The 19,881-nt window shown below is 42.9% G+C and overlaps 1 protein-coding gene across 4 annotated transcripts in view; it reads right to left on the bottom strand.

Annotated features, from left to right (window-relative positions):
* The window catches only part of robo1 (roundabout, axon guidance receptor, homolog 1 (Drosophila)), a 544,530-nt gene that overhangs the window by 272,561 nt on the left and 252,088 nt on the right, over positions 1-19,881 (bottom strand). For all 4 annotated transcript variants that reach the window (XM_036964909.1, XM_036964911.1, XM_036964908.1 and 1 more), the window contains one exon: positions 5,728-6,054. In XM_036964909.1, coding sequence (XP_036820804.1) covers positions 5,728-6,054 — 327 coding nt within the window. The remainder of the gene's footprint in view (positions 1-5,727; positions 6,055-19,881) is intronic.

The raw sequence follows: 19,881 nt of genomic DNA, 5'->3' as shown, positions 1-19,881 counted from the left end.
AATTCCCTGTTTTAAGTCAGTTAGGATCACTACTTTTATTTTAAGAACGTGAAATATTAGAATAATAGTAGAGAGAATGATTTATTTCAGCTTTTATTTCTTTCATCACATTCCCAGTGGGTTAGAAGTTTACATACACTCAATTAGTATTTGGTAGCATTGACTTTAAATTGTTTAACTTGGGTCAAACGTGTCAGGTAGCATTCCACAAGCTTCCCACAATAAGTTGGGTGAATTTTGGCCCATTCCTCCTGACAGAGCTGGTGTAACTGAGTCAGGTTTGTAGGCCTCCTTGTTCGCATGTGCTTTTTCAGTTCTGTTCACTGTTGGGATGGTGTTCTTCGGCTTGCAAGCCTCCCCCTTTTTCCTCCAAACATAACAATGGTCATTATGGCCAAACGGTTCTATTTTTGTTTCATCAGACCAGAGGACATTTCTCAAAAAAAGTATGATATCTGTCCCCATGTGCAGTTGCAAACCGTATTCTGGCTTTTTATGGCGGTTTTGGAGCAGTGGCTTCTTCCTTGCTGAGCGGCCTTTCAGATTATGTCGATATAGGACTCATTTTACTGTGGATATAGATACTTTTGTACCTGTTTACTCTAGCATCTTCACAAGGTCCTTTGCTGTTGTTCTGGGATTGATTTGCACTTTTCACACCAAAGTACGTTCATCTCTAGGACAGAACACGTTCCCTTCCTGAGTGGTATGACGGCTGCGTGGTCACATGGTGTTTTATACTTGCGTACTGAGATCTTGGCCGTTTTCTTTTGATTTTTCCATGATGTCAAGCAAAGAGGCACTGAGTTTGAAGGTAGGCCTTGAAATACATCCACAGGTACACCCCTAATTGACTCAAATTATGTCAATTAGTCTATTAGAAGCTTCTAAAGCCATGACATCATTTTCTGGAATTTTCAAATATTTTTAAAAGCACAGTCAACTTAGTGTATGTACACTTCTGACCCATTAGAATTGTGATACAGTGAAATATAAGTGAAATAATCTGTCTGTAAACAATTGTTGGAAAAATGATTTGCCTCATGCACAAAGTCGATGTCTTAATCGACTTGCCAAAACTATAGTTTGTTAACAAGAAATATGTGGAGTGGTTGAAAAATGAGTTTTAATGACTCCAACCTAAGTGTAATTAAACTTCTGACTTCAACTGTACATCTCTCATTCTCTTTCTCAATGGACTGACTCAGAACTCCAGAGAACCATGTCTATCCATGTGTTCATGAGCCCAGCAGTGAGCCCTGTGCTGTGCTGTGGTTGTGTGATCAGTAGCTCTGTGCAGCCAGCCAGCCAGCCAGCCAGCCAGCCAGCCAGCCAGCCAGCCAGCCAGCCAGCCAGCCAGCCAGTAGACAAACAGCAGACCCCAGTGTTATATCTCTGTCAAGTGGAGCAGCGTGCCGTCCATTACCTCACTTCACTATCTCACCCACCGACCCTCCAGGCAAGCAGGAAGCTATTCTTAGTGCCTCTCAGCACTCTGTAGTCTGTACTGTACAATGGGTAAGAGGAAACTACTTTGATACAGCCAAGGTTGATAGTGAACTGTACACAGCACTGCATGTGTGTGTTAGTGTGTGAGTGGAAGAGAGAGAAAGGAGAGCAAGAGAGAGAGAGAGAGAGGGCAGAGAAGGGGAGGAAAGGGAGACCTACACAGTGGCACCTACACAGTGTTAACACATTAACACACAGTAAAAAGTGAGAAATGAGGATAATGGTCGGCCCTTTGGAAGACTGTCTCTAGAATACCTTTGTTTTCTATTTCGTTAAGTCTAAAACTGTTTCTGGCTTTGATCCTTGTTTTAACAGCTGCAGTTTAAAAAATCCCAGAGTTCTATGTTTTGAGTAAAGAAAGCATAAAAAACTGGGGTGGGGAATTTTTGTCATTCTTTGAAAGGCAGCTGGATACTGTACATGACTTAATGTAGCCTGCAGTGCAGTCAGAGGACTCTAGCCTGCTAGAGAGCAGGTTCAGTCAGCCAGTCAGTCAGCCAGTCAGTCAGCCAGTCAGCCAACCAGTCAGCCAGTCAGCCAACCAGTCAGCCAGTCAGCCAGCCAGTCAGCCAACCAGTCAGTCAGCCAGTCAGCCAACCAGTCAGCCAGTCAGTCCTCTCTGTAGTTAAACAGTACATCTCTATCTCTCTTTGCTCTCCATGCTATTAAATAGGAACAAAGCTGTCTCAATACTTGGCGTCTCCATTACAAATACAAAGCAAACATCAATAGAGAGAGAATGAATCCAACCTTGTCCCTGTTTGAGTATAGACAGTACAGTATAGTATAGTACAGTATAGCATAGTACAGTACAGTATAGTACAGTATAGTATAGTACACTATAGTATAGTACATTAGAGAATAGTACATTATAGAATAGTACAGTACATTATAGTATAGTACAGTATAGTACATTATAGAATAGTACAGTATAGTATAGTACAGTACACTATAGTATAGAACAGCATAGTATAGTACAGCATAGTACAGTACAGCATAGTATAGTATATTATAGTATAGCAAGGCATAGTATAGCACAGTAGAGTTTAGTACAGTATAGCATAGTACATACTAGTATAGTACATTATAGTATAGCACAGTATAGTATAGTACAGTATAGAACTATATATTATAGTACACTATAGTATAGTACAGTATAGTATAGTACAATATATTATAGTACACTATAGTATAGTACAGTACTGTATAGTACAGTATAGTATAGCACATTATAGTATAGCACAGTATAGTATAATATAGTACACTACAGTAGCGTACACTATGGTATAGTATAGTACAATACATTGCGGTACACTATAGTATAGTACAGTATGGTATATTATATTATAGTACAGTGTGGTATAGTATAGAACATATAGTATAGTACTGTAGTACAGCACACTATAGTATAGTATTATATAGTATAGTATAGTATATTATATACTTTTTTATTTATTTGTATTTAACCTTATTTAACTAGGCAATTACAGTATATTATAAACTGGGTGGTTCAAGCCCTGAATGCTGATTGGCTGAAAGCAGTGGTATATCATATCTTATACCATGGGTATGACAAAACATTTATTTTTACTGTTCTAATTATGTTGGCAACCAGTTTTTAATAGCAATAAGGTATCTCAGGGGTTTGTGGTATATGGCCAATATACCACGGCTAAGTGCTGTATCCCTTAATACAGGTTAATTAAAAAAATAATAAAACAATCCATAAGAACAGCAATTAGCCCTGGTATATTGGCCATATACCACACCCCTCATGCCTTATTGTTTAAGTATAGTATAGTATAGTATAGTATAGTATACAGTAATATAGTATAGAATAAACACGACTACCATGATTCATGGTGAATGCATTAACCTTGTCTATATTAAGAGGGTCGGATGGAGAGATTGCGGCTCTGTCCTGTGTGTCATTAATGATAAACCAAACAAACTGGGTTAGCTCGCCTCAACCTGGCAAAACATGACTTGTTGTAACTTATGTTTACAGTCGCTCGAGTGTAGGAGAACTGTAAAAGCCAGGTCGTCAGAATAACAGTGTTCTTGCAGGGCTCTGAGAGCTTGGTAGAGTAAACACTGTTAATGCGTTAACTTCCTTCTCTGGAGTTTCATGAACTCACCGTGGAATTAGCCAAAAATCCTGGGAATAAAACGCTAAAATGTCAAATGGATAAACGGAATGGATTCGGCTAACATTTTTCAGCAAACACAAGCATGCAAAGTCCAAATAATGTTTTTAAAAGGCCTGTATACTCAGTCCATGGCACGTAGGGTACTCTGTCCCTGTCCTGAAGTTTAAACAAGGTCTTGTAAAAGCTCAGTGCTTAGTTTTCTCTGCTCTCTCCTTCTCTCTCCTGCAGGGTTCTATCCTGGCTGCTCCGACAACAAAATGATATGTGGGGGAGTGTGAGTGGTAGAGAATGGGGGTCAGAGAAACAGAGTGAGACAGCGAGAGAGGGCTGCAGCTCAGAACCTTGTCATTATGGGTCCTTTTGAACCTGGTCCAGAATAAGCAGCCCAGTGCTGTGGGCAGGGCCAGGCCAGCCACTGTCTCTACTCTGGCCTGCACCGCTCCAGTCCTGCTACCATCCTGCTCCAGCCAAACCTCTTGTTCTTCTACTTGAAGAACCCACCTCTGAAATAAATACCCCATATCGTCCACTTTTGGGGGGAATATTTTTAGCATTCCAATTTATGGAAACTGGGGCCCTGTTTGACTCTGTTTATTTTCCTTGATATTTCTATTTGATGTATTCATTGGGAGGCCTTCAGTCTTTCTGAAGGCAGGCCTCTAACCATGCAGGGTGAGTGACTGAGTGAATAAAAGACAGCAGAGGAACAGTCATCAGTTTGGGGCAGCAGAGCCTGACTCTGGGGTGAGATCTAAGAGATGAGGACATGACACTGTCCCCACCACCACTAACACACAGGGTATGGTTTCAGCTGCGGTCTTCTGTGACCAACCCACTGCTACTATATTCCCATGGTTCTCCCATGGTACCAGGCTCTCTCATTTCAAAGGCAGAGGCCTTGAAAGCAACAATTGAATCCTTTTTTATTCATCTTTTTAATTATGGCTATTTCAATTATCTTGAAATACTGCTCTGTTGTAGTACACACCTGATGGTACATCAAGAGTTATAAGTATACACAACATCCACAACCAAATACTAAGAAGGTATAGTAACTCCACAGCTGACATACAGAATGTATCTTGCCTGCTCATGTGGCCTTTAGTATTCATCCCCACTTCCCTACACACCATCAGATCCTCCCCTCCAGCCCCAGCCAGTCACCAGCACCCTAAAAAAGACCACCGCCCATCCCCCGAACCCCTCTCTTTCGATTAGATTACAATGAGGGCCTTGGTGACAGCTCCTAGACATGCTTGAGAAGCGGTTGATATCTGAGATCCTCTTCTCAACGTTCCCTCTCCAAACAGTACAGATGACATGTCTAAGATCTGACCTCAGAAACCAACCAGCCTTGAGGACATATTTGTCAACACAGAGCACCAATCATTATGCTAAGAGTTAAATGACTAAGCAGCGGTGTCCGTCCTCTTTCTATGTACTGTATATTATTCAATGTCTATTTGTTTGAAAGCTTTTAGTCCCAAACCTTTCAGCGTCGTCACTGACTCTCACAATGATGGAATGCCCCCTCCACATCAAAGCAGGTCCATCATTAAGACCGTCTAGCAGGCAATAAAGAAGAGCTCCACTAGTCTGGTCTACAACCAAGGAAACAACTGAGGTAAGTAACTCTCTCTACTAAAAGATGACCAAACACAGATACAATGACTGAACTGATTTGTGTATAAAAACGCTGATCCATCTCCCTGACAAACACCAGAGCTAGAAGGACAACAGAAAGCACTTTGTTCCTATTGTAGCTCCTGACCCCCTTTACAGGAGCACCCCCCCCCCCCCCCGCCCTGGGATGCTCAAGCCAATCTGCCCCCAAGCCTCCCCAGCCCTACTGGGGCAAATGGGCCAAACACATCCTGAACCATCTCCTGTGAGATTATCCAACTCAATGAGCACATTGAGGGGGAAATAGAGTAGGAAACTGGAGTCTTCTATTCAGCCCCAGCTCCAGTCTAAACCCCCTTCTCTTCCATTCACACCGAACCCAGAGGCCCAGAGGCCCAGAGGCCCAAGAGGAAATAAGAAATGCCCCAACATGAGCTGAACTTACATGCTACTTCCAACGAGGCGTTGTGGCTGACAGCTTCTCCCAGGTAGTTGCGGGCGACGCAGACGTAGGAGCCCTCATCCGGTTTGGAGCGTCGTCCGTGGACGATACGTAGGAAGAAGAGGGAGCCGCTGGGCAGCAGCATGCGTTGAGATCGAGGGTTGTCCCGGTCCGTTTCTACCCGCTCCCCGTCCTTGTACCACTCCACCGTGGGGCTGGGCCGCCCCTCCGCCTTGCAGTTGAGGGTGGCGGGCTCCCCCTTGGACACGATCAGGTCAGAGGGGTGCTCTACGATCCGGGGTGGGGAGTCCTCCTGGCGCAGACGGGATCCTGGGAAGAGAAGAGGAAAGAGAGTTGAGAACACTATATTTTAGGGGTCAACAGGCCAGCTAGGACTCTTTACCCTATCTTTAACTAGTGCTGTAAAGTACTTAAATAAAAATACTTGAAAGTACTACTTAAGTCGTTTTTGGGGGTTTCTGTACTTTTCTATACTATTTATATTTTTGACAACTTTTATATTTATTATGTAATTTTTATTCCATACATTTTCCCTGACAGCCATGTTGAATGCTTAGAATGACAGGGAAATGGTCTAATTCACACACTTATCAAGAGAACATCCCAGTTCATCCCTACTTCCTCTGATCTGGCAGACTCACTAAACACACATGCTTCATTGTAAATGATATCTTAGAGTTGGAGTGTGCCTCTGGCTATCAGTAAAATAAGAAAAACAAGAAAATGGTGCTGCCTGGTTTGCTTAATATAAGGTATTTGAAATCATTTATACTTTTAATTTTTAAAACCAAATACCTTTACTGAAGTAGTGAAAGTTACTTTCACTTTTACTTGAGTCATTTTCTATGAAGGTATCTTTGACTGACTGATTTTTGACTGACTGACTGGCTGCATCACCGCCTGGTATGGCAACAGCTCGGTATCCGACTGCAAGGAACTACAGAGGGTAGTGTGTAAGGCCCAGTACATCACCGGGGCCACGCTTCCTGTCATCCAGGTCCTCTATACCAGGCGATGTCAGAGGAAGGCCCAAAAAATTGTCAAAGACTCCAGCCACCCTAGTCATAGACTGTTCGCTCTGCTACCGCATGGCAAGTAGTACCGGAGGGCCAAGTCTAGGACCAAAAGGTTCCTTAACAGCTTCTATCCCCAAGCTAAAAGACTCCTGAACAGTTCATCAAAGGACTACCTGGATAATTTGCATTGGCCCCCTTTTTTTACACTGCTGCGACTCTCTGTTCATTATCTTTATTTATTTTACCTTTATTTAATTAGGCAAGTCAGTTAAGAACAAATTCTTATTTTCAATGACGGCCTAGGAACAGTGGGTTAACTGCCTTGTTCAGGGGCAGAATGACAGATTTGTACCTTGTCAGCTCAGGGATTTGAATGTGCAACTTTTTGATTACTAGTCCAACGCTCTAGGGCGGCATAGTCCCTTTACCTCTACCTACATGTACATATTACATCAATTACATCGACTAACCTGTATATTGACTCGGTACCAGTAACACCTGTATATAGCCTTAGTTATTGTTCTTTTATTGTGTTACTTTTTTTTTCTTTGGTTTATTTAGTAAATATGTTGTTAACTCTTATTTTTCTTAATACTGCATTGTTGGTTAAGGGCTTGCAAGTAAGCATTTCACAGTAAATTCTACACCTGTTGTATTCAGCCTTTCACAGTAAGGTTTTTTACACCCTTTGTATTCGGCACATGTGACAAATTAAATCAAATTTGATTTACTTTTACTCAAGTATGACAATTGGGAACTTTTTCCACCACTTTCCTTAACACTATTACCTCATCTGTATGTGTATGTGTAACTCTGAAGATGACATGGCAACAAATGAATTGTGATGCATAGGAACAGAGAGAAACGGTAGCAGGTTATGTAAGTAAGTCATCCTAGACAGGTGCTGATTATACGCACAGCAGCAGAGAACAGCAGTCCAACAACCAGTCTCAGAGAGGTGTCACACTGTCATTACATAATACAGTAACTTAAGAGCTGAGCAATGCTACAATAACTTCTCCTTTAGAGCTGAGCAATGCTACAGTAACTTGTCCTTTAGTGCTGAGCAATGCTACAGTAACTTGTACTTTAGTGCTGAGCAATGCTACAGTAACTTGTACTTTAGTGCTGAGCAATGCTACAGTAACTTGTACTTTAGTGCTGAGCAATGCTACAGTAACTTGTCCTTTAAAGCCTTTCATTACATACAGTAACTTGTCCTTTAGTGCTGAGCAATGCTACAGTAACTTGTCCTTTAAAGCCTTTCATTACATACAGTAACTTGTCCTTTAGTGCTGAGCAATGCTACAGTAACTTGTCCTTTAAAGTCTTTCATTACATACAGTAACTTGTCCTTTAGTGCTGAGCAATGCTACAGTAACTTGTCCTTTAAAGCCTTTCATTACATACAGTAACTTGTCCTTTAGGGCTGAGCAATGCTACAGTAACTTGTACTTTAGGGCTGAGCAATGCTACAGTAACTTGTACTTTAGTGCTGAGCAATGCTACAGTAACTTGTCCTTTAGTGCTGAGCAATGCTACAATAACTTCTCCTTTAGAGCTGAGCAATGATACAGTGACTTGTCCTCAAGAGCTGAGCAATGCTACAGTAACTTCTCCTTTAAAGCCTTTCATTACATACAGTAACATCTCCTTTAAAGCCTTTCATTACATACAGAGATGTCTCCTGTTGAGCAACGCAATGCTCCCGCTATGTACCCCTGTCATTTCCCACATCAAAGACATGAGGCAGAAATGAGAGAGGGAGAGATAAGAAGAGCAAGCACAGACACACCTTACAGCTTTGTGTCAATCAACATCCATTTAGCAGAAACTTTTATCAAAATGAATGGATGGCAGCAGTGGGAACAGAACCCACAATCCAAGGTGTTGCACACACCATGCTCTACAGACCGAGCCACACAGGACCACATCAGTAGAGACCCAGTAGAACCCACTAGAAGCTAATACATGAGGCAGCAACATGGCAGCCAGTGGCTATATTTGCTAATGACATGTCAGGTCTTTACTGCTGCTCTGAGACCAGTGAGCTGTGGTTATCAGACCTGCTTTAAATGCAAATGAGCATGGTGTCGTAATGCCTGAGGGATAGAAGATGGCACGTCTGTGTGTGTGTCCAACCCTGCACCCCGTATCTCCCCACATCGGCCTTTGGAACCCATTCAGCACCAATTAAAGGGAGCTGGGACTAATTGGTGGTACAGGGCCACAATTAATTAACCCAGCATCCCGTGGACTTGCCACACTGCCTCATCTGTGCCCTCTCTACTCCACCCATCCCCCATTCATACCCTCATTCCCCCTAAAGCATGGTGCTGAGAGAGCATCTTTGTGCGGTGGGCCATGAGGGAAGTCAGCAGAATTGGAGGCAGGCGACGCCAGGTCAATATGAACCACTACTACTCAAACAGGGAGAGGAGCCAATGGAACATCATTAACACACTACCCAAAAAATACAGAGTAGACTCACTAGACCCCATTCACTCATTGTCACTCCCTTACCACAGACTTTATGATGGTGCTGTGTTGCTTCTACTGTGTCTTTACTCTTCATGTTTATGTGGAATATTAGTTGTCCACAGTGGAGGAGGAAATGGTGATAGTGAAGTCTGTATAATAAGGCAGTAAGGTGAAGCAATATCATCATAACAGTGTTGTGAAAGTAATTCCTACTAGAGAATGACCAATATGGATTTGTTAGGGTGGATGCCTATACCGATTTTTGGGAGTCAAGGAGGCCGATACTTTATGCCGATTTTCAATACCATTACATTTGAAAATTCCGATGATGGAATTTCCCAGAGACAGCCGTGTACGCATTAATGCATACATTTTAAAATCAAACAATAGATTTGACTTTTTGTCTGTTATTTAACTATACACCAACATAATGGTAATAATGTTGTTTGAATGGTAAATCTCTTGATGAATTGGGCAAATGAAAATAGCATAGCCCTATTCACAATACAGGTAGGAGTGTGTGCATGCATTGAGTTATTGAGCTTGTTTTGGCTGATCAGTGGAGTCTACGGTGCTACAGATGACAAACAATATGTTTGACTTCCATTTGGGACTTATATTAGCCTACCGATCAACAACATTTGCATAGAAGCATCACTTCAGCATGTCACGCTTGTATGGAAGGACATGATATAGGCCAGGGTACTTAAGTACTATTTGAGAAGGTCTGGTCACACAAATTACCGGCTGGATAATGTAATTTATTGGCGTAAAAAGGTTAGTTATCATAATATTTGCTAACAGGTCACATAGATATCTGCTAACAGGTCACATAGATATCTGCTAACAGGTCACATAGCTATCTGCTAACTAGCTATCTTATTTATTGCATGCATGTCTGGGCAGGTCAACATGTCTGGGCAGGTCAACATGTCTGCGCAGGTCAGCATGTCTGGACAGGTCAACATGTCTGGGCAGGTCAACATGAGCCTTATTATTAGTGAATTCAATAAAATCATATTTGCAACAGGAGTATGATTTTGGACATTGTGTCAATTCATAAATCCCTCAATACTACACCTTTCTATTTAAGAGTGAACTAGCTTGCTACTGCTGCAGTATTGCTACGTAGAGGGTATTTCGGGAAAGCTGAAGAGTCGATAGCTGATAGACTTGAAAAGGCCAATATCGGCCCAATATATCGGCTCGGCCAATTATCGGTCATTCTCTAATTCCTACACTGGTTTCTTACTGATGAGTGGGTATTACTGTAATTATTAGAGAGTTTCACTTCTAAAGAGACGCTCAGGGAGTTATTACTGCATGTCTGTGTGTGGGTGTTACAGAGAGATACAGAGAGAAGAGAGAGAAACACCCACACCCAGAGCAAAAATCTAATCTATTCCTCCATCTCACATTTTATGAAGCCCACTGTAAAACATGTAAGCGTCCGTCTCAGATGTTTAAGCCCGTTGCATCTTTCTGTCTGAGCCACTCCTAATTATCCACCATTAGTAACCTGCTCCCATCGCAGCCCTTTGATCCTGCAGCCTGCATGCTAACCAGGACAGCGTGGCTAACCAGGCTAGCACAGCCTAGCCCTTTGGTCAGACAGCACATAATCAGGGGTAAGCGGTACGCTAACACCCCTCGCTAGGCTATACATCCAAGACTCTGCCGCCGCCCAACACCCACCACAGCCCTTCACCAGAGAACACAGGCATGCCAGTATGTTTTATTAAACAGGCCTTTGAAGAGCTCTGCAGTCTATCTGCCTGCTCTCCCCTCCCCCATTGATTTATATCCTGCTTAATTTAGAGCCATCCGAAGCAAGGGGTTTGAGGGTGTACTATTAACCATTTAGATTGGCCAAACTGTGGGACAGAGCTGTGTGATAGTTAGTGTTTTTCTCTCCTTGCTTCCTGGCTGTTTACAGCTGCAGTTCACTTTCAATCTTCTTGATTAAGGCTTAGAATGTATCTGATGTTTTTGCTAACAGGTTGTTTTGGGGAAATTTGAATGGAAGATAACATGAGTATACTCATGCTTGGACTAAAGGCATTCAAGTGAGATGTGAGTGAGGCCATTAGCATCTGTGTGAACGTGCATGTGCATGTATGTTTGTTCACATATCAGTTACACAGTATTAGTGTTGGAAAGATGTTTGACAGACACCTTGGTGAGGGGGAGGTTGCGTCACTAATCCCTCCCCAGGGGTGAACACTGTGTGTGTGTGTGTGTGTGCAGCCAATTCAACTCTTTCTTAAGGATACCTCCACCCGCCTCTCTCCTCCTCTCTCGTCCACCCTCTTCTCCTCTACTCTCCTCTCCCTTCATCTTACCCCCCTCCTTTCATTCTTCCCCTACTCCTCTCCTCTCTCCTGACATAGAATGTGAGATGAACTAATTTGATCCACAGCCTCACCAGTGGGCTTCTGGGAATTCTGCTGCTAGCATCTGATCGATTGGTGCCTCAGGCTAGATTCTTCTCTTTGTTTTGACACTCTCTTTCTCTGGCACACACTCTACTCTAATCACACACAACCACATACACACCCTATGCACGCACATGCACACACACATTTAACACACTAGAGATGAGCTTGAGGAAGGCTGGGGCTCAACATGGAGGTAATTAAAAAAAACTAAAATCCTCTGTGATGATAACTAACTTAAAAAGTTCCTTGGTAATGACCAACACACCAACGAACCCAGTAGTAACTGTTACCAGATCCACCCAGAGAAGAGAGCAGTCTGAACCCCTTCTGATCTAACATGCCCCAGTCTACTAGACCTTTCCTCAAACACTCTCTGCTCACCAGTAGTCTCTGAGTAACTCCTATGGTGTTTCTCTCTCAACGGGAATAATACAAAACAAACTAGTAAAAGGCTGCATATTATTGATTCATATAAAGTTGGCTGTCCTGATCTGACACATTGATGAAACCAAGACTGAAGCGACACGTCTGGAAGAAACCTGGCACCATCCCTAAGGGAGACTTGTCAGGATCGAGGGAAAGATGAACGGAGCAAAATACAGAGAGATCCTTGATGAAAACCTACTCAAGAGCACTCAGGACCTCAGACTGGAGTGAAGGTTCACCTTCCAACAGGACAACAACCCTAAGCACACAGCCAAGACAATGTAGGAGTGGCTTCAGGACAGGTGTCTGGATGTGCTTGAGTGGCCCAGCCAGAGCCTGGACATGAACCCGATCAAACATTTCTGGAGAGACCTGAAAATAGCTGTTGTCATGATGTTGGTCTGGGGGTAGGTTTATGACAGTTGCAAAACCCTTTGGTTAACATAGAGATTCTGGGAACATCAGAAGGTGGGGGGGGGGGGGGGGGGGGGGTGAACTATATTCTGGTAATCCGACCAATTGAACATATGCGGTGGTACTTATGATGTCAGTTCGGTTGTCATCTGAGACCTTCTCATCAATGATAAGATGACATAAACTCTACAGTGGAAAGTCTACACATCAGAGTTATCGGATTCACATGGAATTGTTATTCAATTTAAATGTTTGAATATGAAATGATTTGTGATGGCATGAAATGTGATTTTAGCTTCTAAAATGTGAGATTTGGGTTTTCATAAGATAGGGCTGCTCAATCAGTGGCCCTCCCTTATGAAGAGACATGGGCTATAAAACTTTTCAAACACGCCCTCCTCTCCCTTCCTATATAAAGCCTTGACGACAATGTAACCTACTGTACCGAGGACGTAAGGACGACGGTCCGATGTCAGAATGGTTAAGATAATAACTACAGAACGAAGCCAACTTTAGCGTGAGCTTTGATTGCGAATGGTATGAACTTTGAACTCTTATTCACTACAGAAGTGATGATACCTCCAAGCCGTTGAGTTAGCAACAGCCGCTGCAAACGAGGGTTAGGAAGGAACAGACGGAGTATCCCGTCTACCATACAACGACGTTACTACAACGTATTAAATTTACCAGCAGAGAAATTCTTCAAAGGACAAAGGACTCGGTTGGGCAACACGGCCTTCCATCTACCACCAACCTACCGAAGCGCAGCTCAGAGTAAATATTTATTGCATTTTCCTTTTCCAAATGGGCGGTAATTTAGAATGCATAAGATTCTGTATTTACGATAGCACAGCTTTGCCATTTGTTCCTCAGTCTTCCCACGCTTTTACTCAAACCCAGCCCCTTTTCTTTTGTGTAACCAGCTGTCATATCTGTTCCGCCCGCTAGGGACGTTTTCCTTTATGAAGTCATTTGTAATCAAGTTATGATTTAAACATATGTATGTGTAATAATTAAACCCAATTTTGTATTGTTGATTCAACTTGTTAGCCAGGGTTCGTGCAGATAACCAAGAATTTACAACTTTCAGATGAGACTGAATTAAGATGACGATTAATATCGACTGCTATTCGTGTAAAATATTACTAGGTCTTTAAGAGTTTATTCGGAAGATAACAGCTCTATAAATATTATTTTGTGGTGCCCGACTCTCTAGTTAATTACATTTACATGATTAGCTCAATCAGGTAATATTAATTATGGAGAAATTATTTTATAGAATAGCATGTCATATCACTTAATCCGGCATAGCCAAAGACACAACATTATTGGAGCCCCCTGATCAGAATCTAAAATAGAATGATGCTTTCATTTTGATTCAGCCTGTATAAAATTGAAAAACAGATTACATAATATACCAAGTTATTGTACACATTTTTGGAGTGTTAAAGACAAGCATTATTGTGTGTGTGTGTGTGTGTGTGTGTGTGTGTGTGTGTGCTGAAGATTCCCCGCCTCCATGTTGTTCGCTGACGTAGTCAGTGGGTAACGTAAGCGAATACATTTCTGCATGAGGGCTGAGAAAGCTAATTATAGAAATTTGAGAAATTTGGCCAAATGCAGGGCTATTTCTATCTGGCGCGTTTCAGACGCGGGTAGGCTCGGTCATTATTAATTTATCGAGCGAGGACAAAGAGCCAGCCGTTTGAAATTCAGGAGATGTAAGCTTGACCAGCGATATATATATATATCTGTCTCTCTTGCGCTTCCTCGCGAGTAGACCACGGTGCATTTCGTTGTTGCCGCGTGTTCCGGTTAAAACATCGCCAAAAAAAACGCCGAAAAGGGTTTGAACATAATACGTTATGAGTAAAACCTTTCCCTTAAAATGTCTTATTTAGAAAACTCATCAATTTGGATATTATTTAAAATATTTAAAATATCTATTTCAGAATGTAAATTGCCAGATTTACACTTATTAGTTCAATTGGATAAGACATTGATATCCGTCTGGACACCATAAGTAATGACTTGAGTGTGACCTGAATAATTCTTCATGAACGAATATACTGGGCATACGTCAGCGGTCAATGATTTCACACGCTGAAATCAAACTGAACTACCTGGGGCGGAACGCAAGGCGGAGGAATTTCAACGTAGGACAAGAAAACAAAATGGCTATTTTCCCTTGTTAGCTTTAGCATGCAAGCTAAACCCTCATTTGTGCCTGAAAATGCAGCACTTGGAGATGGAAAGGTTTTACTCATAATGTATTACGTTCAAACCCTTTTCGGCGTTTTTAATAATAATGTGCAAGCTATCAAAGGAGGTGGTCACCACTCCTCCACCCATAAAGGATTTATCTCTGACCTCAGCAGCAATACCAACCCTAATTATACCATTAGCGAAAAAACAGCCGAAATTGCGAACGCTCTCCAAAATCAACCATCAAACACAGGCTTTGTGACAGTTCTCCCCAATTTTGCACTGATGTATCGCCATAAAAATGTGGCATAGGTCCAATACCACCGTGCACAGCTGAAGCACGTGCCAGACATGGCTAACATGAGGGGACAGGTGGAGAAAACTGAGAAACTATTGACAAAAGCAGGAAATGAAAACATTCTGCTAGTCGAGGAACTGCGTTTGAAATCTGAACAATTAAAAGTAATTGCAAATACTTATGACGATGAACGAGCACAAACTCTTCAACAAAACCGTTGTCTCCAGGAACAACTCGATTTAGCCATAACTGAACACGATGTAGTCCACTCCAAACTAGATAAATCTGTTGAGTTATCTACAAACAGGAGCGCGCAATTTGATAACATGCAGGCAGTTTTGTTGAACGTTACTCAGAGTAACACGGTTCTACTCAAAATTCTATAGACCAAGGAAATCAATGATGAACACAATGACTAAGTTGGATGACAAATCAGCAGAACTCATTGAAGTCGCTGACCAAATGAAAGATGAGAGAACTCGAGTGATGAAGATGGAAATCTTGATTTCTAAGCAAGAGGAAGAAATCTCTGAATCACTGAATCTTTCGCTCCGTCCTCAAGACCTCTATCTGCAAACCATGACAGATAAGTTATTTCACTTTTGTTTATTATGTATTTCACTTGCTTTGGCAATGTAAACATATGTTTCCCATGTCACTAAAGCCATTTGAATTGAATTGAGAAAAAGAGAGAGAATTAAAAAGTATCACCCAGCAGCTACAGGTGTAAAATCTTAATTTCACCAGTATTGTCGTAGTAAAATAATCCTTCAGCAACCGGATTTTAATGCTTAGTCCATAATGTTGTTTGATCAGTGGTTAGGCTATTAGCTGGACAAAAGTAGGATACATGAAAAGTGAAATACTGATCATTTGACCGTGTTACTGCAGGAAATTCTCAGCAAGAAAATAGTGATCAAATTAAGATTCTACAGTATATGTATAATAAGCTCAGCTCCAGTGACTTCCCTAACTTGAAATGGATATATGCCTTTCACATCGCTCCCTGTCATTTTCACTGCTGCTGCCTTGGCAGGGAATGAGGAAGAGGAGAGCCAGCCGCCTGCCTGCCCTCTCCCCCAGAGACCTTACAGGAGGGACAGTGAAGCAACACAGGCACATTTAGATCTGTTGTCACTACCATTTGTCCTCTGGGCCAGATTGGGACAATGATAGACATGTTTGTGCCTCTAGCTAAATATGATAATGCTATGACCTTAACAGGTCATAACTAATCTCACCTCAGAACCTAATGACCCAGCGAGGTGTGTGTCATTACCCTTTAAACCTGTAATGACGGGTAGACTACCATAATTCACACTATCATTCAAGGTCTATCAACTCATAAACAGTGACGTTAAAATTGAAGGGTTGGCCATGTTGTTATAGAATCTGAGCCTGTCCCTCCAGACCTCCAGCAGAGGAGGGCTGTAGAGTTGTAGTGTGATATGGGCTACGGCTGTGATATAATACAGGTAGAGCGAGGCACAGTGTGGCGGGGTTCTCCCTATCAGCCAGCCCATTAATGTGTGATTAGGGGACTGCAGGGGGATTTACGGCTGAGATAACAGCAGGATTGTGGCCCTGGGGTGGCCGGGAGGAGACTGGGAGAAATGCCCTTACCCACTACCCACTGTGCCCACACCACACCAGCCAATGACAGCATGCACAGCGGCAATAGGAATAGGAAGAGCTTTCTGAAGAGCTGAAACACAGGAATTATAAAGAGAACATGGGTCCAACTGAGGCAGGAAAAGGAGGATACAGATACCACTAGATTAAAGACTATGTGATACATTCCCAGGCTAATAGAGAGGGAGTAATACAGGGGAAAAGACAGGACAGGTACCCTGTGCCCTGCAGATCAGGTGAAATTACAGGCAGGAAAGTGAAACAGAATCTTAATGTCGTTTCATGGCTAGGATCCCACCCTGGAATGCACAGTGTGAATGACTCTGCCAGTTGTATCAAATCAGGGGCCTGTTTTTAATGTCACACAAGGCTATCGTTTACACCGCTGAGAGCCAGGATTAAGGCTCCCTGTGTGAGTGCGTATAGGGAGGCTGGGTGGAGGAGGAGGACCGTAGGATTGATTTCTCTATGGTCTCTTTTCATTCTGCTCCCTTTGTTTCATTTTACCAAACAGAGTGTGCTGCCATTACTGTGGTGATACAACTGTAGCACTTTAAAAAATCAGGTATCACTAACCGATCGAAAAATGTAGCCACCATTAAAATTACTGCCACTTTTATTTTTTTATTTTTTTATTTTACCTTTATTTAACCAGGCAAGTCAGTTAAGAACAAATTCTTATTTTCAATGACGGCCTGGGAACAGTGGGTTAACTGCCTGTTCAGGGGCAGAACGACAGATTTGTACCTTGTCAGCTCGGGGGTTTGAACTCACAACCTTCCGGTTACTAGTCCAACGCTCTAACCACTAGGCTACCCTGCCGCCCCAAATTGAAGCATTGAATTAAAACATTAAAAGTCCTACCTTAGGGTTTAGACACAGCTGAAACTCAACACTACTATCGCCCCAAATGAACCATCTACAAATCTAGCTCCTTTGGTTGATGTGTTGGGTAGTTGATATGACAGAGTGTGTACAGTGTGTTTACAGGTGTTAAAATGGATTCTCATGTAATTTGCCACATACAGTATGTCACTCATTCATGTTAACTAAGCGTAACAACAACATCCATGACAATATTATCCTGGCCTTAGCCTTTCAGCAGAATGTTGATGTGATGCCTGTCTGGATGTGAGACATCCAGGTGACAGATCTCAAACCATGCTGCCCTAGCTAGTACTCAGCAGGGGGGTCGTAGGGTGCCAGTAGAGGCTCCAGGGTGCTGGCATAATCCTTATCACTCATCAGGAGAGGTCACAGAGGAGACCCTCAGGCCAGGAGCACCAGCCCCAGCTCCTCACTCTGTCAGCTGGGAAAGCCATCCTTGGCGCTCCCCTGGCGATGGAGGCCAGGTTGGGAGTGAAGCGGCCCAGGACAGTGTTCCTCTGGGAGGCTGGGGCCCATCCTGCTCTTGGGAGCAAAAAACAATGGCAGCAGTATTTCCCCCTCTGGCTCCAGGCTTTTTCCACACAGGGCCGATCCAGATGGAAGCATGACAACATGGAGGTGAGGGGGAGGGGTGTGATAGGGTGGTAAGTCAGGGGGAAGAGGAGCTCAATTAAATAAACCTTTCAATTATTTGAAGTGCTTTTCCTTCTTATTGCAATTTTCTCAAGTGCATCACTAAATGTGAGGAAAGACCATGAACATACAAGCAAGGTGTTTCCCAAAGGGGAAGGCCTATAACACTGTCTTCTATTGTGAGCTTGATAAAGTGTGTCAGCCGCACAACGGAAAATTAGAAAATGGGAAAACAATGAATTTTCAGCCGAGGCCCAAGTGACTGAATTCAGGATGAGTTGTAGCTCTCCTGTACCCCATGTCAAGCTGCCCTAGTACACGTCATTACACACTCATAAAACCTGTCAAATTCACAAAGGGCCACGAGGGCCACCTCATCTGATTCCTGGAGGGTAAATACAGTTCATCTTCTTTATTAGCCATGTACATTCCCTGAAACAGGGGGACATGTTTAAGACATGTTTAAGGGACGAACTGATGAGAGCCTTGTTAGAGGAAGCAGCCTGTCATGATGGGTCTGTGTGGATTACAGACAGATGGGAGGGACGTTCAGACTACTGGGTGGGGAGACAGAAGAGCTGTCACGCTCGCCAACCATCTATGTCTGTCTGGCAACAAGCTCCCAAACTTTGCATTTACATGTATATTAATAACAACTCTGATTGGAGCCAGTGGAAGGGTGATAAAACAGGCCTGATCCAGGGACAACAGTAATGCAGGGTATAGGAGATATGCATGTCATTCACTCAGCACCTACAGTAATGCAGGGTATAGGAGATATGCATGTCATTCACTCAGCACCTACAGTAATGCAGGGTATAGGAGATATGCATGTCATTCACTCAGCACCTACAGTAATGCAGGGTATAGGAGATATGCATGTCATTCACTCAGCACCTACAGTAATGCAGGGTATAGGAGATATGCATGTCATTCACTCAGCAGAGACAGGTGCTTTTAAAACAGCTGTAATTAAAACAGAACCCCAGTACTACAGTCAGACCAAACTCTTCTCTGACTGAACACCACCCCAGTACTACAGTCAGAGCTAACTCTTCTGACTGAACACCACCCCAGTAATACAGTCAGACCAAACTCTTCTCTGACTGAACACCACCCCAGTACTACAGTCAGACCGAACTCTTCTCTGACTGAACACCACCCCGGTACTACAGTGAGACCGAACTCTTCTCTGACTGAACACCACCCCAGTATTACAGTCAGACCGAACTCTTCTCTGACTGAACACCACCCCAGTACTACAGTCAGACCGAACTCTTCTCTGACTGAACACCACCCCAGTACTACAGTCAGAGCTAACTCTTCTGACTGAACACCACCCCAGTAATACAGTCAGACCAAACTCTTCTCTGACTGAACACCACCCCAGTACTACAGTCAGACCGAACTCTTCTCTGACTGAACACCACCCCGGTACTACAGTGAGACCGAACTCTTCTCTGACTGAACACCACCCCAGTACTACAGTCAGACTAACTCTTCTCTGACTGAACACAACCCCAGTACTACAGTCAGAACTAACTCTTCTGACTGAAGTCCACCCCAATAATATAGTCAGACCAAACTCTTCTCTGACTGAACACAACCCCAGTACTACAGTCAAACCGAACTCTTCTCTGACTGAACACCACCCCAGTACTACAGTCAGACAGAACTCTACTCTGACTGAACACCACCCCAGTAC

This window comes from Oncorhynchus mykiss, chromosome 27, assembly GCF_013265735.2.
Source record: "Oncorhynchus mykiss isolate Arlee chromosome 27, USDA_OmykA_1.1, whole genome shotgun sequence".
NCBI lineage: Eukaryota > Metazoa > Chordata > Actinopteri > Salmoniformes > Salmonidae > Oncorhynchus > Oncorhynchus mykiss.
This window is presented reverse-complemented; position numbering and strand designations above follow the sequence as displayed.